We start from the raw sequence: 23216 nt of genomic DNA, 5'->3' as shown, positions 1-23216 counted from the left end.
GCTGTGCTTTAGGTTGATTTTCCTTTTGTGGCCAGAATTTCCAGTTATTATTAAAACGACTTAAAACAGAGGCGAGCGATGCTCGTATTGGTGAGTTTGATTTGAATTGGTTGATCGTTCCTGATGGTGGCTGAAACCCTCGTAATCACTTAGCTGGGAGTCTCTTGTATCCATCGTATTTATCCATATATTAATCCAAAAAGACTTGTGGTTTGGCCAGATGATACAAAGATTGTAAATGATGCAAAAAGTAACGCAGCAAATGGAAACTGCGGGGTGGTTTATTTAGTTCTAAACACGCTATATTGTAATGAACCAAACAACTGGATCACACAATCAGCACTTCAGTCCTATTTGCTTTACTGTGCCCGATCCTCCAGCTTTCTTAGTGCACCAAAAACTGTTTGTATTGACAATTTATGGCTGCGAAATCACAGCTGGGGGTTTGGAAAGCATAGAGACAGATGGGGTTTCCAACCCCCGGGGAGGCAATTTGAGATGGAAAAGAAGCACGTTAACGGAATAAATTCTGCTAAAATGATGGTTAAGTGACTAGCAAAGAGTGTTGACCTTTAAATCACCACTTTTAAGCTTTGAAGCCACCAAATGATGGGGATAAAGGAGGTGGTGCTGAAGGGGATGAATTATTGTAGGTTGCGTGCGGGCTCGGGAATACAACTCGGAGTCGGTGAGTTCACATTTAAACCACTTTTATTCTGTTGAACGACCCCATTTTGAAGAAGAGCTTTAGAAAACACAAGGTGTGTGTGGGTAAGGTGAGGCAGACCAAAGGTAAGGGAGATGCGCTTGGAATAACGTGCAAAACCGGCAAAAGACCGCGGCTCGGGGATAGAAACGTGATAATGAGAAGGTAGGGATCCAAGCGTGTGGCAGATGCAAGAGGAGCTAATCAGGTCTTACGGCGAATAAGCAAGAGGATTAGCTAAAATCAGCAGAGAGAGCGGTTTCGTTAGACAAAGCCTTTGGAAAAGCTCGTTTGAAATGTGGCCGGCACTGGGTAGCGGGTTTAAAGGAGGATATTCGCAATGTCACCGGGGTGGGAAGGCAGCGTTACGAGGCTTTAGGAGTCCGAGCCGGGGAAGAGAGGACTCGATTGTATTTGTCAGCGTTCAAAGAGGCTGATTGTAAAGCAGAAATTCCAACTTATGTCTAATTTCCAAAATAACACAAGGGTTTCTCCATGGAAATTCAGAAGCTGGATGGTTGGGCCCTGGTGACCGCAACATATCCAGCTCCAGTTCATTGGGCATCAAACCTGGTCACTATTATGAAACCTCGTAAGTAATTCCCCTTCCTCTTCATTTTTTGAAGAGAAAAACATCTTTTTAAAATATACAACTATATCTTTACTCCAATAGCCATTAAACAGCGCAGGTGTGTCCCTGCTTATTTCAGTCTTAACGCAAACACATTGGAGTTTTGATGATGTTTGTTCGTTTTTCTTCGAGCCCTTTGTGCACCCCGCTGGAATTGAGCTTGATGAAGATGGAGAAGGAGGGGGAAGGATCATTATCATCTTGATGAGGTATTAGGGTCGCGGCGAGCGGCGGTTTGGTCAATCCCGAGCGGTCATCAGCGCACACCTTTCATCTTCTTGGCTTTATGCTTTTACTCCGGCCCATAGTCTGCCAGACGTGGGCTTGTAAAGCAGAGAATGGGCAATTAATAATTTGCATTACTTTGCATGCTCGCTGTATTACGTGCATACGTAGAAAAACCAACGTTCAGTAGGCCCCAGGGCATCCACCCATGCAGTTTTTAATCTGTCTTAAAGATAAACTAAGGCTTGTCTTTGAATCCCATATGGGATGGCGGGAAATCTGTAGGATAGTCTCAATGCCAGGGGTGGGTTAATGGTTGGAGTCTTATCTTAAAGCTCTTTTCCAACCTATACAATTCGCTGGTTCTATGAGTGTCTCTTGCCGGCCCCTCAGCTGCTGGTTCAACACAAACCAAAGTTTTAACGTATAGCTATAGGCTTTTTCCTCCCCACCCATCATCAATTACCGTCTGTCTTCTACTGGAGTCCCATCCTCTCAGCCCCAGCAAGGCAGATGTGACAGCGAACCACTCCGCTCTATAGGAAGAACACCGTAATTTATATATCCTGCTGATGCCGGCAAAGAGGAAGGTGAATTTATGACTTGCCTACTCGCATCTTTTCGCTTCTTTGACAAGATTGGTGGGCAAATAGAGCAAAACCTTGTCCAAGGACAGCGGCCGCGTGGCCTGGAATGAGGCCGCACCACCACCTCACTCGGTGTTATCCCAAGAGGGGTTAACGCGTCCACGTTCCTTCTATCGGACTCAACATATCGAAGCGTTACTCAATCTATTTTCTATTTAGTTTGCGGAAGCTGTGGTATTAACCTTTCCTTCTTTAGCGTGTGCTGGAAGAACAGACCAGACAGTGAAGAGTGAGCTAATAAACTAGAATATTCGTCTTTTATGCCAATCAAATAGTTGAATTTAACTTCTCGCTACGAGGAGCTGGTGGAATCTCTCACTCCTATTGGCAAACTGAGGTGTCAGTTGTCATTTGCTATTAAAGTGATTAAGAGTAAACTCTTCTGGCCTATGAAATACTGACAGGGAAACGTGGAGATGCTGCTGTCAGTGGGAATATGCGTCCGTGCTAAAAATCTGTTGGAATTTGGAGCCACGTTAAGCTGGTAGTACACATATAACCAATCTAATTTTGCTTTTTTTCTGGTCTAAAATAATTTCTTTAGGCAGATGAAGAAAATAAGTAGTAAAAATAACTGCTTGAAAGTGTATTATTACACTAATAAGTCCTAATTCTGTTGAAGTATTGGTGAGGCAGCGATAGCCTTGGATAGGTGACCCCAGTTTTCTCCCCCACTCAAGTGATGGATTCGTGTTGTTCAAATAACCCTATAACCCTTTATTTCCAATTATAGTGACATCTGATATTACAGCATCACAAATACTTTGAAACTATAAAGTTTTGTTATAGCACAGAGCGGTTTTTGGCAATTTATTTAATTAGGGCCTTCAAATAAAACTGTTAATCAGCCACCTTATACGGACAGATGGAAATTTGGGCTTTTTTCCCCCTATTTTAGACAAAAGCTCTTTTTCATATCCAGGATCCAATTAGCGATGGATCCAGACGGGGTTTATTGACCAGAGGCCCAAATTTCCTCCCGGTTGGGCGATGGGATTTTAGTTGAAAACACCGGCGGAGATTTCGGTTCTAAAGAAGAGACGCAGTCTTTAAATCAAGACCTGAAGGGTTGGCCTAATGATGGGTGATGCTTAGAATTCAATTACGGTGATAGAACAGTCAAGTTTTGATGTAGCAGCAAGAAGTTGGTTATTTATATGTATATATATTTACACAAGAATATGCTGCGTTAAATCATTGCACACCCAGTCCAGGACCGTTCAGTGCCAGATATCGCAGAAATATATCAAAAACCCCAACTTTGAGAATTATTTTCCTTATTAAACACGTTATACCCTGAAAATCAAGCATCTCGTCCTCCTCTTATGTTGCCTTCAATTTCTGTCGACTGCGAAACATCTACTTGGATACGACGTTAATCACTGCGGTGATTTATCTTTATTGGTGCAATAAAACACGTATAACTAATTATCGCCTGTTAATAATACAGTATTTTAAATGAAATTGAAAAAATTGAGGCCTTGGCTGCTCGGCAGTCTTTGGGTCTTTTCCTGCTTCACCGCTTGTTGTCCCTCCCACAGGTATCGCTGGGTTGGTGTCTGGAGAAACCTCAGCCCTGAAACACCCACCACAAAACCACCTTTTCAGCTACAGCGTCAAAAGCAACAGGCGGAGAAAAGGACCCCGAACCGGAAGCACCCTCACTGACTCAGACAACACCTGCACCTGGATGACAGGTAATTATTTCCGATATAAAATAACGACGGCGACAGGGCGACCCAGGGCAAAGCTGCACGTTGACACGTGTCGACATCAAGCACAGAAAAGTTGGTACCGTTCCACTTTCTTCCTTGATCAACCAAGCGGATAAACTTGGTCCAGCGCTTGTGATCCGCCTGGATCCCAGGCGTTCAAATTGTCTCATAGTTTGCAAGGAAATCGCTTTAGAATAAGCGGGGCTGCTTCTTTTCTAGAAGGGTTTAATATGATAATAATAACTATTGAAGTTTCTAAGTAGTCCGGTGAGGTAGCTGGTCTGGTTCAACGTTTTGCTGGTGGCTGAACTGCAAAAGCGTCGCTTGAGACGTTCAAAGCGTCACCAAAACCCGGAGGAAAATAAACCTTCATCTCTTGGGAAGCAAAGGTGAAGAGGCCGGTGGCTTCGAGCATCACTAATCCAAAGGGCAGCAGAAATTAGATTATTAAAGTAATATTCAGATAAATCTCCAGTAGTTTTCCTTGCAGGGCCGTGACCTGAAGTCGCGCAAGTTTTGGCTGGGTTATTATATCGAGGTCTATTAGCGGCGTGGGCATCGCTGGGGTCGTGGAAGCTCAGGGAGAGAATTAAGAGATGAAAAGAGAGAGAAAATCATTAGCAATTTGACAAGTTGTACCTTTTCTTCCTCTTCCCTCTGTCCTGCTCATTACGGAGGTGAGAAATGAACTTGAGGTGACTGGGCCTTGGACCTTTGATTGCTGACTGACCCACGCTGACTTTGAGCAGATCCTACCGTTACAAATTACGGATCCGCGCTGACGCCGTTTGGTTTAATTGGCACGTTCATTTTATGGAAAGAAGGTGACTGAACTCTCGGTGTTTTAGTGTCAAAAATCTACGAGCTCTGGACACCCAAAGTCACTTTGCATGATGAAAAGGACCCTTGTGGGTTCCCTCATATCACGGCTCTTTTCTCATTGCTTTGTGCGCATCGTTCTCTCGTAACTCAGCTGTTCCATGGGCAAAAAACTTCCTAATATATCATTTATGGTGTTGTATAATCCCTCGCCTTCCCCTTGACTTGCTCATCCTCCTCTCCATATCATTTTCCCGCTCCAAAAAGCCCCACGTGCTCAGCCGGGCCGTGGTTGTTCCTGCACCAACCTCGCTCTGCAGCTCCAAAGGGCTTTTTTATCTACTTGGGAGGCCAAAAACTAGGATTTGGTGTTTGCCTCAACCCTTGGCTGTCTTATTTTTGACGTGAAATCGTCGGCTTTGTACCGGGGTTCTCATTCTGCTTGTTCTTCTGCGGGCGGTGTCATCTGTAATTCCCTCCTATGTAACTCAGTGACCAAATTTCATCGCCAATTTTTACATGTGGTGTTTTTTCCGAGCTTCTATAAGTTCTCTAATGAGCTTTCCGTAAAAACGATGTATTGATGTATAGTGAAATGGTCGTCTTGTTGTAGAACGCGGTGAAATTTGGGTGCTCCGAGCCTCGAACTATTGGTTTGCATTCAAGTTTTGAGATACGGAGGACGCCATGGGTTTGTACGTGGATTTGGGGGCAGATGTTCGGCTTGGGTTGGTGGGAGGCGGACGGACGGGGAGGAACGGAGACAAATGTGGCTGTAGCAAAGGGCTGATTTGGAGCAATCTGGCCCCGGCCTGAACTAAATCCAAGTTGTCAGGCAGCAGCTGGTGGGAATTAAGAGTTGAACCACATACAAATGCAATTTGCTTCTGTCTGAAAGCACCAAAAACGCAGGTGACTGGGGATTCCGCTCCCCAGCAGAAGTTGTGCGTTTCAGGACATTTTCTAGTCTCTATTATGTGACCTGCTTCATCCTGCTGATATATAGATATATTTTCTTCCTCTTGGTCATGTCTATTTAGCTTTTGATCATTGTGTGGCAGGGATTTGCTGTGCAATAGGGGCTTTTCTGCTGAGTCGAAACGTAATATAATAACTTATTTTCTGAGCAGATGTGGGCATGGGAGAGTATTCCGTGGTTTTCAATAGCTCTGTGTCTCCTGGATAGGATTCTTTACTATTAACCTCTAACCGAGGCTTTTCTTTCTTTAATGTGGGCTCTTTCTAATATGTTTCTATTCTGGCAAGTTCAGTTCAATGTCTTAAGAAAAACGAGAAAGGACGGAAAGACCAACAGACGGATCGCTTTGCTTCCTTAAGAAACCACATTCAACACGTACTAAATGGTGGAATAGTCTTGAATTAAACTAGTGACTGGCGGCCGGTCACTGGTGGTGTCCCCAAGGGGTTGGCTCCAGTCCTGTTTAACATCTTGATTGATGATTTAGATGAGGCGATTGAGACCATCATCAGCAAATTTGTCGATGACACCAAGTTGGGAGGGAGTGTGGAGCTGCTGGAAGGCAGGAGGGCACAATGGACTGGAGTTGGGCCAAGGGTTGGACTTGATGATCTCTGAGGTCTTTTCCAACCCAGTCCATTCTGGGATCAATCTCCAGGAAATCCCGACCCCAAAGCCGCGTTTTGTCTTTTAAATGGGTTTATAAATCATGGAATGGGTTTGGTTGGAAGAGCCTCAAGATCATCGAGTCCAACCGTCACCAAACCGCGTCCCTAAGAATTGTCAGACTTGATACGGAGCTTGAAAAAGGTCAGAAGTAGCTGGGACTGTGTTGTCTACCAGGAGAGACCAAGAAGATGGTTGGTAGGAGAACACATTACGGGAAAATTAGTCAGAAAAGGTAAAGTCATCCCCCATAAGAAACATCGATTCCAACCTCACTCCACCGCTGACCATTGAAGTGCTGGGACACACAGCGATCGTCTTGCTGGTGAGCGATTAAACTCCCCATTAAAGCCAGAACTGCTTGTCAGGCCGGGTTTTTAGCTGAGGTTTGGATTAGCCCGGCTTTATTTTGTTCTAATGTACCGTCCCGCTGCATTCTGGCAGGATTTTGGTCCCTGGGACAGAACATAATTAGCATTTGAAAGCCTATAGGTCTCTGGTTGGTTTTAGTGGCGCGAGCGGAATCGCTGCTTCTGGATAAATAAAGAGCGATTTGTTATCTCAAGGCGGTTTAGACCTCAAGGAAAAGTCTTTGCCTGTATTTTTGTGCTCATTACAACAGGTATTATAATAGAATCCCAGGGTGAAAGAGGCTTGGGTGATAACATTCAAAGGGAACCGATTGGAAAACGTGCGTGATTTAGAAAACACCCCTCGCTAAAGCACACGAGGAAACGTAATGAAAGCATAATAGTAATTACATGAAATCCATCCGAGGGATTCACGCTGATAGGGCATTTTGCAACCAAAATGACTGCGCGGGATGAAACGAGACGATATGGGTTGAAAAAGCATTGGGGGAACCTGGAGAGACTGAAATATAGAAATCTCAAGAATATCAATTGAATTGTTGGGTTTGGATCTGGCGGCCCCAAACTCTCCGGATCGCGCTGGTTTCACTGCTTTTAGTTTGCTTTTCCTAATCTTTAGGTGGAGGTCGCTAATTAGAAAGCGCGTCAGAGGACCCGCAGCATCCCAACTGTTTAAATTCCATCCCAAATAGAAATCCGTCGGTATTTTATTTAAAGGTATTACATGGCTTGTGCTCATATCTCTTATTTTTGCAGCGTGCACTGAGTGACAAGCTAATAGACAAGTATTTCTACCTCGGTATTGCTTCACATATCTCCGCTCCCTCTATTTTTGCTCTCATGACAGCAGCCTAAAAGTGTTATTTCATTTTATCAGGGCTGTTTTAATCCAGAAAAGAACCCGGTGAGCGCCAAGTTGCAGCTGCCCTTAATTATTCAGAATACGCTACTTTCTTTATGTTTTAATACCATACAGCGACATCAAAAGATGCAATTTAAACCACATTATTTACACTTCAGTGTCGGGAAAGAACTGGAACTAAACCGGTATCTTCGACCCGGATTTTTTATGGGAGCGCTATGAAAGTCCCAAGGAGACTTTATATCGTCCTGTGAAGGGCAAATCATCTTGCCCTTGCGCAGGTTTTACGGCAAATTGTCTTTAGAAGGACCCGTATTTCTGCGTTAGCGTCGCAGAGGCTACGGGGCTGAGCTCAGCCTAAAAGAACTACATTTCTAATACCAGATTTAGGATGGATAAATCTCTTTGTAAAATCATCTCCAGCAGGATGTGGAATTAGGGAGTTTCTGTTTGGTAACGTTAGTGGGTGTTGTGTGGGTTTGGTCCATTTGCTTCTGGACTAAGTGATTGCCACATTGCCCTTTTATACGTTGGTTATTGGTGAATAAATAACTCCCGGCCGGCGAACGCTGCTCCTCGGAAGATAGAGTCCTATGGGGCCAGACTCGTTCATCTTCCCCAAGCCACAACCAGACCTTGTGGTTGAAATACAGCCTCTAATTTCATTTTCTCACTTTGGTATATATTTATTTGTGTGCGGTTGGGTGTTTTCCTCCGTTGTGATTTAATTCTGGGGAAGGAATTGATAGCGAGCGGAGTCCATTGGGCACGGTGATAACGCACAGTGGGAGGGATGAGCTTTTCATCTCCTGTTGCTGCAAGAGATGCTTCTGTGTGCTGGTTGTGCTGGAGAATGACCGGTAGTTTGGCTTTACAGGTTGTTCATAATAATAAAGAGGAGTTGCGCCAGGGGAGGTTGAGGTTGGAAATTTGGGGGAATTTCTTCCCCAAAGGGCTGTGGGGCATTGGAACAGGCTGCCCAGGGCAGTGCTGGAGTCACCATCCCTGGAGGGGTTGGAAATACACGCCGATGAGGTTCTCAGCGACGCGGTTTAGTGTTGGGTTATGGTTGGACTTGATGAACTTGAAGGTCTCTTCCACCCTAATGATTCTATGAAATTTGACTTCCGAAGCCCAGTGACTGAGTTGTGGGCAGCTCCAGGTGCTTCCTACACTTGGAAATACTCGTACCAGCCATCAGTGCCGCTCTGACCGTAACTCGGCATCTCGCAGCGATAATTCAATGACATCTTGGGGTTGAAACACTTAGGGAGACGTTGAGTTTATTACGGTAACAACTTTACTGGCGTCGGGCACGTAACGCGGATGCATCACGTTTTGTTTAAGCATGAGAAGCATTAACAAAGCAAATTGCCTGAGCTTGTGTGTGTGTTTGAAGCCCTTATTCCTCAGCTGCCCTACATATATATATATATCTATATATCTATATAAACACATACACATGCTGTTACTGTGGTTTGTAAACTCTTCATGGCTGCATTCAAAGAACTAAGGGGGAACATTTCATGATGTTCCAAGCCTTGGCAATGACATTAAATGATCTGCAGCAGCACAGAGGGAAATAAATAAAACAACCTCCTCCTTAAAAAGCCGCCGGATGAATTCAGAGCGCAAGGGCTGCTCCGTTCTGTACCGTTGTAGGTACAAACCACGTCAGGGAAGGAAATGTGCCAAGTGACTAAACCTGACATTTTGATACGGGAAATACCTCATTTTAACAGTGGATGGATTATTTCCCCCTGAGGCTGATGCTTATTCTTCTTTTTTTCATATAAAGGAAGCAGGAGAGCAGCTGTAAGCAGTGTTTATGGCATTTGAAGGCGAACTGCTATAGTATATAGCAGAGTATTTGCTTAACACTGTATTAATAAATACGTACGGACTCCTGCGTTCTCTGAGAAGGTCTTCAAAGGAGTCGTAAAGTGCGGTGATAGAGTTCCTGTGAGTAGGAGGTTGGTGTAAACTCATGAATATAGCTGGAGGAAGATGGAACTTGACTTTGTAGGAAGACGGACATGGGTGACGGTGGCTGAACGTGGCTCAAATGGCCTCAAGTTGCGCCAGGAAAGGTTCACGTTGGGTATTAGGAACAATTTCTTCCCCAAAGGGCTGTTGGGCATTGGAACAGGCTGCCCAGGGCAGTGCTGGAGTCACCATCCCTGGAGGGGTTGAACAGACACAGATGAGGTTCTCAGGGACGTGGGGTAGAGCTGGACTTGGCAGCGTTGGGTTAGTGGCTGGGCTTGATGATCTTCGAGGTCTTTTCTAACCAAAATGAGCCTGAGGTTCTATACACTGTCCGTCCTCACCTTGACTTTTCGCACCTTCTTCTTCCTATTAATCTTCCTATTAATCGATCTCCTCGCTGCCGCCTACCATCGGCCTAAGAACGGCTGTTTTCCGAGCCATTTGTCTGCCCGATCTTCCGTAAATCCGGTTGTGTTTCCAAAGCCTTGAGGAGCCTTTCCAAGTTGTACCTGAGTCTTCAGAGCCCAATGGGTCATGAGTTGTATGAGGCTCAACAGGACAGGGTCTTGGATTCTTCTGCACCATCTTAAACATCTTACCCCAAAATTTACTGTTTCTTTACTTATTTTTTGTCCGAACTCTATAACTAGATATGATCTAGGACCTGGTGGTTGTATTGACTCGACTCTTGGGCATTTGCTAAAATGAATAAAGCTCTTTGCAATATCTGTGGAGCGTTAGGAGAAATAAGTTAATCCCGATATTATAAGACTCTTTTTTAGTAGAGTGATTCCCTGCAATCAGCCATTGATTTGGTTTTCAGCCAGAGCTATAACTATGAGGTACTTCCATTATATTCCTATGATAATTTGAATTAACATTAAAAGAAGTGGAGAGGGATGAGAACACCTTGAACAGAACTTGATAGGAATTGACATCTAGGAGCTTTATTGATTTATATCCATTGAGAAATATCATCTAAATACGAAGAGAAAGGAGCTAACGACGTGTATAACTTCAAAAAGGTTATAGTGTTATCTTTGCATTTTACTTGCTATAATTTGAGAGGCTCCTTTGTATTCCTGGTCTTCTCTTGCCACCTTAGCAGAGACTTTGATGCTTCTGGGTTTGGATGAAGCGATGTGATCAGTTTGTAGAAAGAAACAGAATAAATGAAGGAATTAGAAAATAAGGTACCGGTGGGGTTGCATCCATAGAATCATTTCAGTTGGAAGAGACGCTCGGGATCATCGAGTCCAACCGTTCCCATTCCAAATGTTCCTAGAAGAAACGCATCCTATAGAAAAATGGCATTGTAACATACAGGTGGTTTGGGTTGTGAATGAACGGTTCTTTAGCAGCCCAGCAATGAGATGAAACAGATGTAATGAGAATTTATCTGCAAGCATCAGTTGACTCTCCATTAAAAAAATACGGTAGCTTTTCAGGCCGAAACAACAAGGAAAAAGAGGTTTTGAAGCGGCAAATAATACATTTGGTGCGGCATTAGGTGTTCTGTTTGTCATGGGCAAGCTGAGCCGCTCGGGGCTGTTTTTCCTCTCATTACAATTTCGTTTCATCTCGGACACAGCCCTCCTGGTAAAAGGACTTTGCGTTTGAACAAATTGCCGAGAAAAGAGATAGAAATGCGCAGATGCTCGTCTTTAATCCCCGAGGGAAGAGCGCAGGGCTCTGCTTGTCAGGCTTGACGTCCCCAACCAGCAGTTCGGGCCGCGGCGGGAGAGAACGCGGCCTCGGTATTTGCGCCGGGGAGCTGGATGGTGTCAAGAATTAGGCCCGGGCGCAACGCTTTCCAAAGGGAGGTGACAGGAGATGAAAATCAAACGTGTTCGGCGCCGTAATTTGTTGTCGAGGCGAGCGCTCGGGGTTCGCTGAGCCGTGACGGGAGAAAATGGAGAGGAAGGTTGGAAAGAGGTTTAGCGGGTGAAGCGCAATCTGTGGTTTAACGTGGCGCCCGCCCCGGCCCCCTCAGGCAATATTTGTGTGGGGTACACAAGAGGATCTCGGCAGTTTTGATGCTTTGTAGACGGTGGAAAGGAGTTGGCCCAAAGTTGAGCCCTAAGTGCACCCCCTGGTCCCTTGTTGGAGGTGGCCGGGTGACCCTGGGTGCTCATCGAGGGACCTGTGGGTGGCTGATGGTCTTTTTGATCCCAAAATGACGTTCTGCGAGCGCTGTCACTTCTGATCTCCACAGGGACAGGTTCAAGGCGAAAGAATCATAGAATAGTTTGGAAGAGACCTTGAAGATCATCTTGTTCAATCCCTGCATGTGTAAGGACGTCTTCTACTAGACCAGGTTGCTCCAAGCTCCATCCAACCTGCCCTTGGACCCTCCAGGGATGGGGCATCCACAGCTTCTCTGGGCAGCTGTTCCAGTGTCTCACCACCCTCATGGCGAGGAATTCCTTCCTTAGATCCCACCTCAATCTCCGCTCTTTCAGTTTAAACCCATCACCCCTTGTCCCATCACAACACGCACTTGTCCCAAGTCCCTCCCCAGCTTTCTCGTAGGTCCCTTTAGATACCAGAGGTTGCTCTGAGGTCTTCCCGGCGCCTTCTCAAGCTGAATAAACCCAACTGTCTGCATAGCAGAGCTGCCCCAGCTCTTAAATCATCTTCATGGCCTCCTCTGGACCTGCTCCAACAGGTCCACATCCCTTTTATGTTGGTGGGCGCAGAACTGCAGGTTGGGGTCTCACCAGAGCGGAGGAGGAGAATCCACTCCCTTGACCTGCTGCTCGTCCTTTGGATGCAGCCCAGGACACAGTTGCTTTCTTATTATTTAATATTAGCTCAAAACCATCCGTATTTTAATATATTAGCGGAGCGTTAGCCGTAATCCTCCGAGACGTGCTATTGACTGACGTAGCAAAGCTTTTCATCTCTCGCGCCTGATCCGTCGGCATCAGTGGGTTTGTCTGCTTGTTCACGTCCCTGAGAACCTTTTGACAGCCTGTGATGCATTCAAACTGGGGAAAGGGGGGTTAATTTATTATAATGAAGAACCTCAGATGCTCAGGTCAGCTGGAAACATCTACATTTTACACGGCAAAAATTGAAGGCAAAAAGAACATTGTCAGGATTGCGCGGGGGCGGTTTAGGACAAGGGGTTAACGCTGGAATTCCTCCAGCACCTTCTCTGGGGAGCGGCAGCATTTGCTGAGCACGACGCTCCGACCATCAAGATTCACTCTGAACTATTAAAAAGGCAGAAATTGAGGTGCAGGGAGGGGGTAACAGGTTCCTGATGTTTGCAGGGTGGGGGTACATGTGGTGGGAAGGACTAATTGGGGTAGAGGAGGAGAGATTTGGCAAGAAGAGACATAGTGACTCACAACACTTTGCTCCCTGGAGAGCTGAGTACAGCAAAAGGCATCTGGAACCTGGAAAACACAGCGGATAGTTCCTGAAAGCTGTCAGAAAAGGAGCGTGCCTTCCAAAATCATTAATAATGAAGCGAATTCACTCTTCAGGCTTAACTCTCCCAGGCAGCTTCCCCACGTAAGCGCCAGGATCTCTCCAAGGGCGCGCTCTGGTTTCCCGCGCCGCGTTGGGCAGGGGTTTCACGTAACCTTCAGGAAAACGCGCGAGGCCAAGCGCTTTGTGCCACGGGAGATGCGAATCACTGCGGTTTTGTAGCGTGCGCTGGCACAAAGTACTTTGTCCTCGCTCTCTTTAGGGAAAACAAACCTTTCCAGGAGACTTCAAAACGGCTTTAGAAGAGGATTCTTGGCAATCCAGCAGAGAACATAATGCTCCAGAGGCACCTGAACGTCAGATGTGAAGTCGCTGAGAATTGCACGGCTGCGTTTTGCTCTGCGGGAAGGTCACTGCCTTCAATTTCTAAGGCTGAGCTGATTCCCGCGTGGCTCGATGTCCAGAAAAGTCCACGGTTCGCCCAGCATCCGCTTGTGTAGAGAAAAGTCGTCAGTTTTTGATTGAGATCCTCTAGAGAATTATCAGTTGTTGTGCTTTCCAGAAAGGCAACTTTACCGAAGAAAATGCCCATCTGGAATTATAACGGGGATCGGCGCAAATGGAGAAGAGTGAAGTTTGCTGGGCTCTCGCTGCTTCTGCTCCGTAAGTTTGAGCCGCCAGAATCATCAACGGAGGAACCACGGTGCCGTGGTCCATTTGATGATGGACTCGTGATGGTTCTTCTGCCTTGATCTCAGAGCACAAAATGAAGGCGGCCAAAATGCCAAGGGGTTATAATTCAATCAAGCAGTGTTACTTTATTAATATGCCCGTAAAGCAGCACACGATAGAGAGAGAGATGTGAAGTTCTTGGAGGAGGAAAGGGGGAAGAACTCATTTATTTTGTTGAAATAAGGGAGGAAAAGGTAAAGCTGCAAGTTGAAAAGTTGAACTCCAGGAGAAATACGGCTGATATTGGGGAATTTAAAGCAGGAGGACGCCTGTTTGGGGATGGCCAAGGATCCTGGTGTGCGCCGCTGTGGCAATGTGACGGTTTTATCGCTCAGCCTGGAGTTATTTCAGCTTCGGTTCTGTTCGGACGCTTATTTAGAAGCTGCTTGGTGCATGTGAACCAACACATGGGCTCCGCAGAAAATAACATGAGGATTTACCAGCTTGGGGGAAAACAAGGACGGTGATCAAACTAATTGCAGGAAAACAAGAAGTTATAGAGCGCTAGGGCTGGGTTTTCATGGCAAAGAATCCAATACTGGAGACTAAATTCTATGTAACATCAACGCAGTCGTTATTGGGGCTATTTAATGCTTAGATTAAGCAAAGCGCCAGCTAAACGTAGAGAAATAAAGGAATGAGGTGCTGATGGGTGAAGGTTGGTGGGAGAAAAACAGGTAGGAGAGAACTTCACCGCGGCTTCGTTTGACTCGCACCCATTTTCTAATTATGTTTAAAAGGCACTTAAGCGCGCGCGAGGAAATTATGTGTTCTGATGTGCCGCAGAGCTGGCTGAATTCGTAAAGGTGGAGGAAATATTCCTTGTAACAAATGAAAGGGGAGTGGTAATTCCGGAGAGCAAAATTACATGAGAAGGAGGTAATTGCACATAATCTTACACTGGATAATAGCACCTTCAACATGGTTATTGGGATGGAAAAGTCGCTGAAAGAAACGCTCAAGTTTTTGAACAGGTCTCTTGAGGTAGAGGGAACCAGATCTTAGGAAAAGTGGTGAAGTGCGGAACAGCTCGGGATTTTCATTTTGCGCTAGGAATGGAAACCTCCGGCCTTGTGAGTTATTTTAACCTCGCTCTTCTAACTTCTCAGCCTGGGATTCCCATTGTTTTCTGGCTCCGAACATGGCACGGGTTTGGCTGAGGAACGTGGAGCCGGTTTTAAGGCACACACCAGCCTTTCATCACGGAGTCGAGCGGTGCAAACCTGCTCCCCCATTTGTGAAGCGCAGTCGACAGCCTGTTCCCCAAGAAGCTCAAGGCTAAAAGAAGAGCGATCACGGCAGAAGGAATCGCAACGCTTGCCTATTTTCCGCTTGGTTCGCATCCCTTCTGTTTGTCCTCCGCTAACATTTGCTTAGGAGGTGGAAAAAATACCCGCTTGCCGTCGAACTCCACGGGAGAGCTAGAGAGTGAGTGGCTGCTTTTAATATTCGGGTCGTTGTTTAATTTCATATGCAATTTAGTGAGAATTATTATGTTTTCACTACTAGAATACGTGCAAAAATGCAAGAGGAAAAGCAAGATGTAGAACTTGCAGAAGCTCTCAGTGATACCTCGAAATACTGAGTGTGGTTGTATCAATAATCCTGTTCACTCTTTAGCCTTGGGTTGACAAATGCACATTTTCTATGTCTTTTTTTAATAAATAGAATATTTCCCTGCTTTGCCCTGGCCACGTTTCACTCTTTAGGCTTCACATAAATCATAGATTCCAGCGCAGCTTGTGGTCATATAGACTCGCACCTGCTCCTTTGTTTTGCGGTCAAGAGTGATGTTTCGTAGAGAAAGGTCCCCAAAAACCAGGTAGAACCTCGGGAAGAAACTCCCACCTCGATGTGGCTACAAGTTGGAAAACAGGCTGTAATTTTGGTCGTGATGGAGTGAGAAAAGAGCGAAGGGAGGTCACGGAGACCAAACTATGAGCAAAACCAGACAAAACAGAAGCGACTTGCAGATGGAGAGCAAGAAGCGGCAGAAACACAGTTTTGGAGAAAGGGATGTCTTGTTTTGCTCGCAGGAAAAGCTGGTGGAGAGCGGCCAAGGAAAGCTGCCCAGGGTCAGGTTCCTCGGCTGCGGGCGACGCTTTGACCCGAGGCACCACACGCTCTAATTAAGACAAAGCGAGGACTGCAGGCAAACCATCTTGTTTTACTGGGTACTTGAAATTCTTCTCATTTAAAGTCGTGCAGAATCCCAGAAGAAAAAGCATCCGCGCTGGGGTTGGAATCCTCTCCCCGCCGAGGTGCCGTTTATGTGGGTGTCGGGGCTCTTGGTTCTCACCGATCCCAAATTCACTCTCACACGGAGCCACCACCGTGGTCACCACGTCCCATCTTCGTGCTTCTAAACAGCAGCTCCCCCTCTTAGACCAGCTCGCTCAGGTGCTCAATCTAGACCTTATTGTGGCTTTTTTATACTTAAAAGGGGCTGATAAGAAAGATGGGGACAGACTTTTGAGCAGGGTTTGTTGGGATAGGACAAGGGGTGATGGTTTTAAACTAAAAGTTATGAGAAGCAGCTGAGGGACCTGGGGGGTTCAGCTGGAGAACAGGAGCTGAGGGGACACAGGGACACAAAGAAACGGCCTCGAGTTGCATTGGGGAGGTTTAAATTGGATATTAGGACACATTTATTCATCTAAAGGGCTGTGGGGCATTGAACAGGCTGGAGTCACCATCCCTGGAGGGGTTGGAAATACACAGAGACGAGGTTCTCAGGGCCATGGGGCAGTGCCAGGGGTGGGTTAATGCTTGGACTCAATCTTAAAGGACTTTTCCAACCTGAACAACTCTATGCCCCATCACAAAAGGACTTATATAGTGTCGAGTCTCACCTATGTCACCTCTCTAAGGCACAGAGATAGCAGCAAATACAAGAAAAGTAAGGTGGGAATAATTACATGCGCTGATTTATTATGCACTTGATTCACTGAAATATATGACTTCTGTGTTCTGGCTTCAAGGACAATCCTTCTTAAACTAATAAATTTTTCTAAAAAAAAAGCAAAAGTATTACAGTAAACTAAAAGACAACGTTCAAAAGTCTCCTTAATCCTTCCAAGAGCATAGCAGTGTCCCACAGTTCCGCTCCGTGGATGCGTAGCGTTCTTAGCGATGTGGTTTAGTGTTGGGTGAGTGTTAATCTTGAGGGTTTTTTCCACCCAGAATGGTTCTGTGATTTTAAAAGAGTGCTGGATGTGTGGGTGTTTGATACTGAGGGTGATGAGTGGAGGGGAAAGGGAGCTGGGGGTCCTGGGGCCAGCAGGGTGAGCATGAGCCAGCACTGGGCCCTTGTGGCCAGGAAGCCAATGGTACCTGGGGTGGGTTAGAAGGGGTGGTCAGTAGGTCAGAGAGGTTCTCCTGCCCCTCTGCTTAAATATGAGAAGGAACTTGTTTGGGGTGAGGGTGTCAGAGCCTGGCCCAGGCTGCCCAGGGAGGTTGTGGAGTCTCCTTCTCTGCAGACATTCAAACCCGCCTGGACACCTTCCTGTGGAACCTCAGCTGGGTGTTCCTGCTCCATGGGGGATTGCACTGGATGAGCTTTCCAGGGCCCTTCAACCCCTGACATTCTGGGATTCTGTGTGATGAGACCGAGAGGTGCTGGACTGAATATTAATAATTAAAAAAAAAAAAAAAGGTAAAAAAGGCCGAATTCCCAGTTTTTCGCCCCCCCCCGCCTTGTGGGGCCGCGCTCCCTTCCCCTGGGCGGGCCCCTAGAGGGCGCTCGCGCTCCCCGGCGGGCCGGCTGCGGCGCGCGCTGCCCGCCCCCCGCGCGCGCTGCCCGCCCCCCCCTCCTCCTCCCCCCTCCCTTCCCGCGCGCGGCCCCCGCCCCGCGGCCGCTCGGCCGCGAACCCGGGACCGACCGGGACCGCCTCACCGGGACAAACCGGGACCAGCCGGGACCCAGCGCGGCCCCTCCGGCCGCCGCCGCTCCGCCGAGCACCCCCAAACCCCCCCAACGCGCCACCGCTTCACCCCCCCCTCATTTTTTAATATTTTGCCTTATTTTTCCTCATCGCGTTGGACATGGAGCCGCCGCCGCTCCGATTCCTTTGATTTTTATATTTTTTCCAAGGATTTTTCCTCTGGATGTTTTCCCAGCGGTGGGAGGACCCTTCCCCATCCTTCTCCATCTCGTCGAGTTAGTTCCCTCCGCGCCCGGAGCCTTTTGGACTGAATGCAACTTTATTTTTCTTTTCTCCTTTTTTTCCTCACCCTTTCCCCCTTTGCTGAGCGCCCCAAAAATCCGAATCGTTTCAAAAAGCACCGAGGGAGAAAAGGCTGCGCCTGCATGTGCGGCTGCTGCTCAGGATCCCGCTCCGTAGGTGTGTGGTGAAATATGGAGAATAGTCTTGGATGTGGCTGGGTACCAAAGCTGGTTTGGCTCCTTTTCGGGTTTACACTGGCGAACCTGCACCCTCCAGTCTCGGGTAAGTCTCATTTCTACCTTTATTTCTATTTTTCCCGAAGCGATGTGCTTGTTTTTCTGGTGCTAACAGACTTTCCCCCCCCCTCCCCCCGCTTTGCAAGTGGGGTTTGGTCTGCGTGCTTTGATTTTGGGGGGGTTTTGTTGTTTGGAGCTTTTTAGCGTCACTTGCCACTCGGAGAATCGGGGTTAGAAGCGCCTTGTGCAGAGAAAGGGCAGCGTTGGCAAGAAGGAAATCCCTGCAAGATAAAGCAGAAATGTGGTATAATTTGTGCGGGGTTAGTTCCTAATGCCTTCAGCACCCCGATTTATCCGCCTGGAGCTTTGGGGGGTCTGTGCTGCAACCAAAGGAAGGGGTTTGTTGCCTTTGGTGGGTGAAGGAATCGAAGCAGCAGGCGAGTTGGGCAGAAAGCGCAGTTACCCGCAAAGCATCTCCCAACTCCAGCAGGGCTGCGATTCACCTCTCGCCGTGCTTTCTAATTAAAAATGGCAAATGTGCGGAGGGGAGAGACGAGACGGTGCTCTGGGGGTGCTTGCCTGTGAGGTAGAGAAGGACTCGGCAGTGTTTCATATTCTAAAATAAAAGAGTGCGAGCCAAGAAGTGTTAAGAACTAAGAAAGTGCAGCTTTGATTTGCAGGGTGTCAGTGCATGGTGGATGCGAGGGAATATTCCCCTCCGCTGCTCGTTTAATTCTCTCCAAAAGCAACCAAGGGTCACTTGAGAAACCTTGAGAAAAGGGAGAGCCTGCAAAAGAACAACAGCAACAAGAAATAAAGGAGGCGAGCACAGGTCTGCGCACATCGCTTTGGCGGCAGCGCCGGAGGAACAATGGGAACCAACTCCCCGCACGCCAGCACTAAAGCAGGGGTTTTTGTGATGGGGAAAGTGCTGCAGATGAAACGTTTTGCTAAAAAAGCAAAGAATCCTCGGTGTTTTCTGGCCAAGCGCAGGTTCTCAGCTGTATGCAAATGGCAATCGGAGGTGGTGCTTCCTCGCCACAAACCTGGGTCTTTTGCTTTTGGGGAGTTAGCGAGTGAGCTGGGAGATGCTGCTTTGCCACAGCGAGAGGTTTATTTTGCGTGTGTGTCCGCAGCGGTGTCCTCTGCCATTACTTGCGTGGAAGGTGGGACCGCTAACCCGGAGCAGGATGATGAATACGCGTCTCTCTTGTGAACCTCGTGTGTCTCTTGCTTTTCCAGCTCGAAGGCTGGGAGATGGGAGACATGGCAGTGATGCTCCCTGGGGAAAAAGGTGATTGACTTGCAGCTCTGCTGCCAGAGAAGGGGATGGAGCGAGAGCCTCTGTGGGTGCCCCAGCTGCTGTGTCAGGGGCCGAACGTGCTGCAAACCCCTTTGGGCGACACACGGACAAAACAAGCCAGGCTGTTTTCCAGCCGCACGTCTCGACCCTGCGATTCCCACCCCGTCGATGATACGCGGGTGTCCGCGACGCCCATCTCGAAGGCGGCGTCTTTGCTTTGCGCCCGCTTCCTTGCGCTTCGCAAGCTGCAAATGGGCAAAGTTTGCCCAGCGTCGCAGCCCTGGGCTGAGTTGGTGCTTCCCCGAGCATCCCTGTCGCCATCCTTAAGTAAAATCAAGCAGATTTTACCCCTCCTTGGGCAAAGCTGCCGGCTCTGCTTGCTCACGGTGGGTTTTCCACTGGGGAGGTGCAGGCAGGAGGAGCAGGCAGGGCACAGGCAGCAAACGCTGGTGGAACAAAGGGAGATGCTGCACGACGGGGCCGGTTCCGCTGCCCGAAGCGCGGGGGCACGTGCCAAACTTTGGTACCCAACGACGCATCCGCGGGCGCCCGGCTTGAGGCGCAAAACGTTTTGGGGGACGAGACAAAAAAGTAAAGCGCAACGTTGGACTTTTTCTGGTTAAAAAGGTGTATGTGGGGTGAAGAATAGATGATGGGCAGCGTTTGCCATTTTGGAAGGAGATCATGCAAAATGTATTCCTGGCAGATGCAAATTCTGGAGTATTTGATTATTATGGTTCTGGACGGTTTGTTCTGCTGATGTATTAAAGTAACCACAACATACATTCCTTTTTTTTGTTGTTAAATCAGGAATTTCACTCCATCTCAAAGGTCCTTTTTAGTAATGACTTTTGCGTTCGGTGCCTTCGACTCGCACTCGAGGTGGGCGAGCGATTCGGCGCCGGCCGCTGCTCTGGTGCTCACTTCTTGCTGTGGTGCAGTATAAATCACGGGGACCTGTCAGCACGGCCACGGCTCCAGCGCTGCCGCTTCGCCCTCCGCGTTCCCAGGCCCGGGAGCTGCCACAGGTAGCACAGGAGCGGCGTCACCTCCAAGGGTTTTAGTAGAAATGAGCTTAGTTGAGGGTGAGCGATTTATATTGGAGCAGCCGTCTCCTTTCTAGAGTTTCTTGAGTGGTTTTGTGTTCAGCTCTTCTTGGTTTATGGCTTTTTTTAGGACCGACGCGGACTTTAAATCCAGAATGTTTTCAGTGGCGTTTATACCAAGTGTAGCGATGTCTGGATCTCATATGTGATTCATTTATCCTTGACAGCTACTTCCTTGCCCTTCCTAACACAAAACTTAGCGTGAAAGATCTATTCTATGACCCAAGACATTCCAGCACCATCAACATTTCTCCATTTGGCTGCGATCGCCTGTTTTACGCTGGGACAGCAAGATCTTTGGGGCAGGACTGTTAAAGGTTTGTGGTCTAAACTAAGGGCTTCCAAGATGGAAATGATTAATAAATACATCTCCACTTTGGAAGCAAACCCGTGGGGCTGCTCGTTAATCCCATCCTGGAGTAATTTGGGTTCTACCTGAGCTCGGCCCTGAAGTTTGTGTTGCGTGGGACGCCTGGCTTGGCTTCTTCTAACAGAGACGCCACAGCTAAAATAACTTTGAGAGTCATTGAGCAGTTGCTGGGCACGTGGATTTTCCACCAGATGTCCTTTAGAGGGCCGGCAGCGCTTTTAGAAGCGTTACGAGAGCAAATAATGCCACAAAATCGAGCGTTTCCTGCTGGCGTGGAAGGATAAAACTCTACAATGGGTTTGCGTGGTGGAAAAGGGGGTTGTAGTGTAAAGGGTGGAAGAAGTTTGTGTTCCGCCATGATTAGTTAACTAAAGACAAAAAAAAATCCCCTCGCTCTGTTAAAATTATCCCTTGGGTGAAATGTTGACCTGATTTTTTATTTCTCGAACGTGTCCCTATGTCCCTGACATCGCGCTTTGCGGCCTCAGTTATTATTGGGAAATAAATGTGTCCGTTGTCCGTCTCCTCCTCCCCACCTTTCTAGAAACTTCTCAATCTGTTTGACCACTTGTGCTGTTGAAAAGCAATTTTATTCTTCTCTGCGAGATAAAGGATGCTCGGGAATCCTTTTTTTAATATTGGCGGAGAGCCTCGGGCGCTTGAGATTTGTTCCTTTGGGGCTCCTGTTCAACCTCCTGGAAGGAAAACCCATCAAACTATAGAAAGCGATGACTGCAAGCAGAGCACATCTGTTGATTTCTGACAGTAAATTCACTGCTAAAATACAGTGTATTATTCCTGAGAGGTAACACGTCGTGTAGTTGTAAACCTTTTTGACGACGTTTCGCGTTTGCAGCTTTGACGTGAAGGGCTGCAGCTAAATTGGGGTAATGACAGAACATCGCGCTCGAGAATTTGGAGATACCTGTGCTATAAAGGAAGGTGAATTCTCGGAGAGGCATGATAAACGCGTGGTTAAACGTCTCCATTTCAGTCATTTGTCGATGGTAATGTCAATATGTGCTGTAACGTTATAAATGCTCTGAAGTATTCAGAATACATTGGTAACGACTCTAAATTGCCGCGCGAAATTTCAGCGAAATCGCGGTTGTCAAACAGAGGAGCTGCAGGAATAGCATTGTCTTGGATATCTTGAAAACGGGGCATCTTCTGACCCCGCAAAGTTGAGTTTAAAACAGGGAGACTGGTGACGTTTGGGTGATTTTGGTTGTTTTCCTGGTGCTTTATGAAGAATCGGTTTAATTGGATTGATCGTGTGCGCCGGCCCGTGGTCGCACTGAGAACAGAAGGTGAACAACCCCCGACTTTGTCATCTCCAGAGTTTTTTGTATCGATTTCCATCTCTTTTGGGAAACTGCATCCTGAGCAGCCAAGAGATTTGACTCAATGAAACTTCTTCAGTGTTGTTCTCCACTGGGCTCTTACAGCAAGAACAAGAACCTCATCTACGCATCTTTGAAGCGCCCTCATCACTCTTATTTTAGAGGTTTGGTTGGGTTCCTCGTCCCTTTTACACGGAGTATATTTAGAGGAGGGACATAGAAGCGCTGAGCAACCAAATCAGGTTTGGAGTTTGCAAGTGTCTCAACCGCTGGACGTGTCTGTCAAGCTCCACAAGCGCTAATTAGACGAACCGTGACGACTCCGGCCAAGGTCAATTGATATAATGGTGTCGAGAGGTTTTTTCTAAAGACAGGACTCCCCAGGGCCGTGCTGGACGTTCTTCCCTCAGCGTAGAGTTGACTTCTGAGCAAGACGTGGACTATCTTGGCCTGGCGTTGGTGCCGTGCAGAGTTGGGTCGTCCATCCTTGTCCCACCGCTACCCAAAAGTCCTGGTTCGGTGCAGAATTCGTGCAGGAACCTCCCTGAGTTTCTCTCTGAGACTCTTCACCTCTATCCAAGGACTAAAAAGCATCTTAAAAGCATTATTTTGAGTTTCTAGGCTCAACAGTCCTTTTTTATTGCGCTGGGAAGCATCGGTGGAAGAAGACAGACGTTTTAAAAGGTTCCAAAGGACCTTTGGCTGTATTCTTTTCCTTTTTTCCTTTGTCTTCTTTGCCTTCTCATGCTCAGAAGAAGAAAAAAGTCCATAAAACTTTCCTTCTGCTCTTGCCTGGTGCTGAGGACACCCAACTGGCCACGGTCACAGTGGGACCCAGCGGGCTGCGGTCACAGTGAGACTCAACAGGCTGCGGTCATGGGGGGGACCCAACAGATTGTGGTCATGGTGGGC

General features: G+C 47.4%; 1 protein-coding gene across 7 annotated transcripts in view; it reads left to right on the top strand.

Moving 5' to 3' along the window:
• Positions 1-23216, top strand: part of LOC136114956 (netrin receptor DCC-like) — a 333036-nt gene that overhangs the window by 52743 nt on the left and 257077 nt on the right. For 5 of the 7 annotated variants that reach the window (XM_071801760.1, XM_071801758.1, XM_071801759.1 and 2 more), the window contains one exon: positions 3751-3906. In XM_071801760.1, coding sequence (XP_071657861.1) covers positions 3751-3906 — 156 coding nt within the window. Of the gene's footprint in view, positions 1-3750; positions 3907-17682; positions 18229-23216 lie in introns of those variants that run through there. The other 2 variants (XM_071801762.1, XM_071801761.1) reach the window with 1 other exon arrangement.

Source organism: Patagioenas fasciata, chromosome Z (genome assembly GCF_037038585.1).
Source record: "Patagioenas fasciata isolate bPatFas1 chromosome Z, bPatFas1.hap1, whole genome shotgun sequence".
In the NCBI taxonomy this organism is placed as follows: Eukaryota; Metazoa; Chordata; class Aves; order Columbiformes; family Columbidae; genus Patagioenas; species Patagioenas fasciata.
This window is presented reverse-complemented; position numbering and strand designations above follow the sequence as displayed.